Source organism: Nicotiana sylvestris, chromosome 9 (assembly GCF_000393655.2).
Source record: "Nicotiana sylvestris chromosome 9, ASM39365v2, whole genome shotgun sequence".
NCBI lineage: Eukaryota > Viridiplantae > Streptophyta > Magnoliopsida > Solanales > Solanaceae > Nicotiana > Nicotiana sylvestris.
Window position 1 is genome coordinate 125,200,571 of NC_091065.1, and position 2,676 is coordinate 125,203,246.

At 39.7% G+C, this 2,676-nt stretch overlaps 1 protein-coding gene across 1 annotated transcript; it reads right to left on the reverse strand.

Annotated features, from left to right (window-relative positions):
- Positions 1 to 278: 278 nt before the first annotated feature.
- On the reverse strand, positions 279 to 1,286 carry LOC138878175 (uncharacterized). Its single transcript, XM_070157841.1, has one exon. The coding sequence runs from the start codon at positions 1,284 to 1,286 to the stop codon at positions 279 to 281; it is 1,008 nt and encodes a 335-aa protein (XP_070013942.1).
- Positions 1,287 to 2,676: the final 1,390 nt, after the last annotated feature.

A 2,676-nucleotide genomic window follows, 5' to 3' on the forward strand; every position in this document is an offset into this window, starting at 1 on the left:
AGCCATTCATGTGTGGTCCGCAAGTTCCGACATTTATTTCCTCGAGTAATCTGGATACCTCCTTGGCATCGACACACCGTAGTAATCCCAGGTCTGGAGTCCTTCTGTATAGAATTCCTCCTCTTTGAAAGAAATGGTTGGCTAACCTTCGCATTGTGTGCTTCTGAGTATGAGTTGCGTGCTATGGATACTCTCCCTCTGCCAAGTATTCCTTGATGTCATGGAACCATGGATTTCCATCACTTTCTTCTTCAACATGAGCACAATAAGCCGGTTGTTTATGAATTCCTTGGGATATAATCGCTGAAGTTCTTATCTGGGTGTTGTATCATGGAAGATAAAGTGGCCAATGCATCTACAAACTCATTCTGAACCCTCGAGACATGTTTAAATTCTATCTTTGTGAATCTCTCGATAAGCTCTTGTACACAGTGCAAATATGGCAATATTTTAGTATTCTTTGTAGCCCATTCTCCTAGCACCTGACGCACCAAAAGATCGGAATCTCCAGTTACCAATAGCTCTTGAACATTCATGTCAATGGCCAACTTGAGTCCCAAGATGCAAGCCTCATATTCTGCCATATTGTTGGTGCATGTAAACCTGAGTTTTGTGGATACTAGATAGTGTTGGCCGGTTTCTGATACTAAGACAGCTCCGATACCCACTCCTTTGAAGTTTGCAGCTTCATCAAAGAACATTCTCCAACCATCGTATGCCTCAGTGATATCTTCTCCTACAAATGATACCTCCTCATTAGGAAAATACATTTTCAATTGTTTGTATTCTCCGTCTACAGGATTTTCTGCCAAATGATTTGCCAACGCTTGCCCTTTGACCGCCTTTTGAGTTACATAAACGATGTCGAACTCACTCAGCAATATCTGCCACTTTGCTAACTTACCCATAGGCATGGGTTTCTGGAAGATGTATTTCAGTGGGTCCATCTTTGATATGAGATATGTGGTGTATGCACAGAAATAATGCCTCAACTTTTGAGCAATCCATGTCAAAGCGCAGCAAGTGCGCTCCAGCAAAGAGTATCGGGCTTCATAAGGTGTGAATTTCTTGCTCAGATAATATATCGCTTGTTCCTTTCTTCCAGTCTCATCATGTATTCCCTGATTACAACCGAAAGCCTCATCCAATGCGGACAAGTAAAGCAACAGAGGTCTTCCTGGTTCTAGTAGGACCAGAACGGGTGGTTTAGATAAATACTCCTTGATTTTGTCGAAGGCCTTCTGGTATTCTTCAATCCTGCTTGTTGCGGCATCTTTTTTCACCATCTTGAAGATCGGATCACAGATCACGGTTGATTATTCTATGAAATGGCTGATGTAATTGAGATGCCCTAAAAAGCTCATCACATCTTTCTTATTCTTTGGAGGTGGTAGGTCCTGGATAGCTCTAACTTTTGACGGGTCTAACTCAATCCATCTGCGACTGAAGATGGATCCTAATAGTTTAGTAGGGACTCCGAAATCACATTTTGTAGGATTCATTTTTAGATTGTACCTTTAAAACCAATCAAAGAATTTTCTCAAGTCTGCTATGTGATCTGTACTCCTTTTGGATTTGATGATGACATCATCCACGTGAACCTCTATTTCCTTGTGTATTGTGTCATGGAAAATGGTTTTCATAGCTCTTATGTAGGTGGCTCTAGCATTCTTCAAAGCAAACAACATCATTTTATAACAATACATTCCCCAATGTGTTAAAGGTTGTCTTTTTAGCATCCTCTTCATCCATCCAGATATGATGATATCCCGGAAAGCAATCCACAAAGGATTGGAGTTCATGCTTGGCACAATTGTCGATCAGTTTGTGTATATTGGGCAACGGGAAATCATCTTTGGGACTCGTCTTGTTTAGATCTCGCTAATTAACATATACTCTGACTTTCCCATCCTTCTTCAGAACTGGCACGATGTTGGCCAACCAAGTGAGATATTCAACCACTCGGAGAACATTGGCTTTGATTTTCTTGGTGACCGCCTCTTTTATCTTCAAACTCATATCCGCCATGAACTTTCTGAGCTTCTGCTTTACCGGTGGACACATAGGATTGGTAGGTAGCTTGTGAGCCACTATGGATGTGCTCAAACCAGTCATATCGTAGTATGACCATGCAAAGATATCTTCATACTATTTTAGGAATCTGACATACTCTTCCTTCTCTGACAGTGACAGGTGAATGCTTATGCATGTTTCCTTGATCATTTCGAAATCACCTAAGTTGACTGTCTCAGTTTCGTCCAAATTAGACTTAGGTTTGTTTTTAAAGTTCTCCACTTCTCTAATGATTTCTTCAGGTATTATATCATCTTCCAGATCCTCTGAATTACTATCCTTATGTTGCATTGTCTCATTACGTATCACAGTCGTAGGTTCATCGGGATAGGTAATAATAATACTATAGAGAGAAAATGTAAAGAATAATAATAAATACGAAAAATAGTAGCGCATTAATAAAATCTTGAAAATATCAACAAGTACGACTGGATGACTTGAGCAATTATTTCAAAACAAAATAAGTTCAAAACAAAATACTAAAAATGTCTTAATTTCTCAAAACTATTTTTTAAAATAATTAATGCTAATTGGCCAGGCTACCTAGGAACTCGATGGTCCCGGGATGGTGCAGCAATCCAATTCTTGAGAACAACTCCTTTC

Bases quoted from the DNA above. Each gene is read 5' to 3' on its own strand.
- LOC138878175 (XM_070157841.1), bottom strand. From the start codon at position 1,286: ATGGTGAAAAAAGATGCCGCAACAAGCAGGATTGAAGAATACCAGAAG.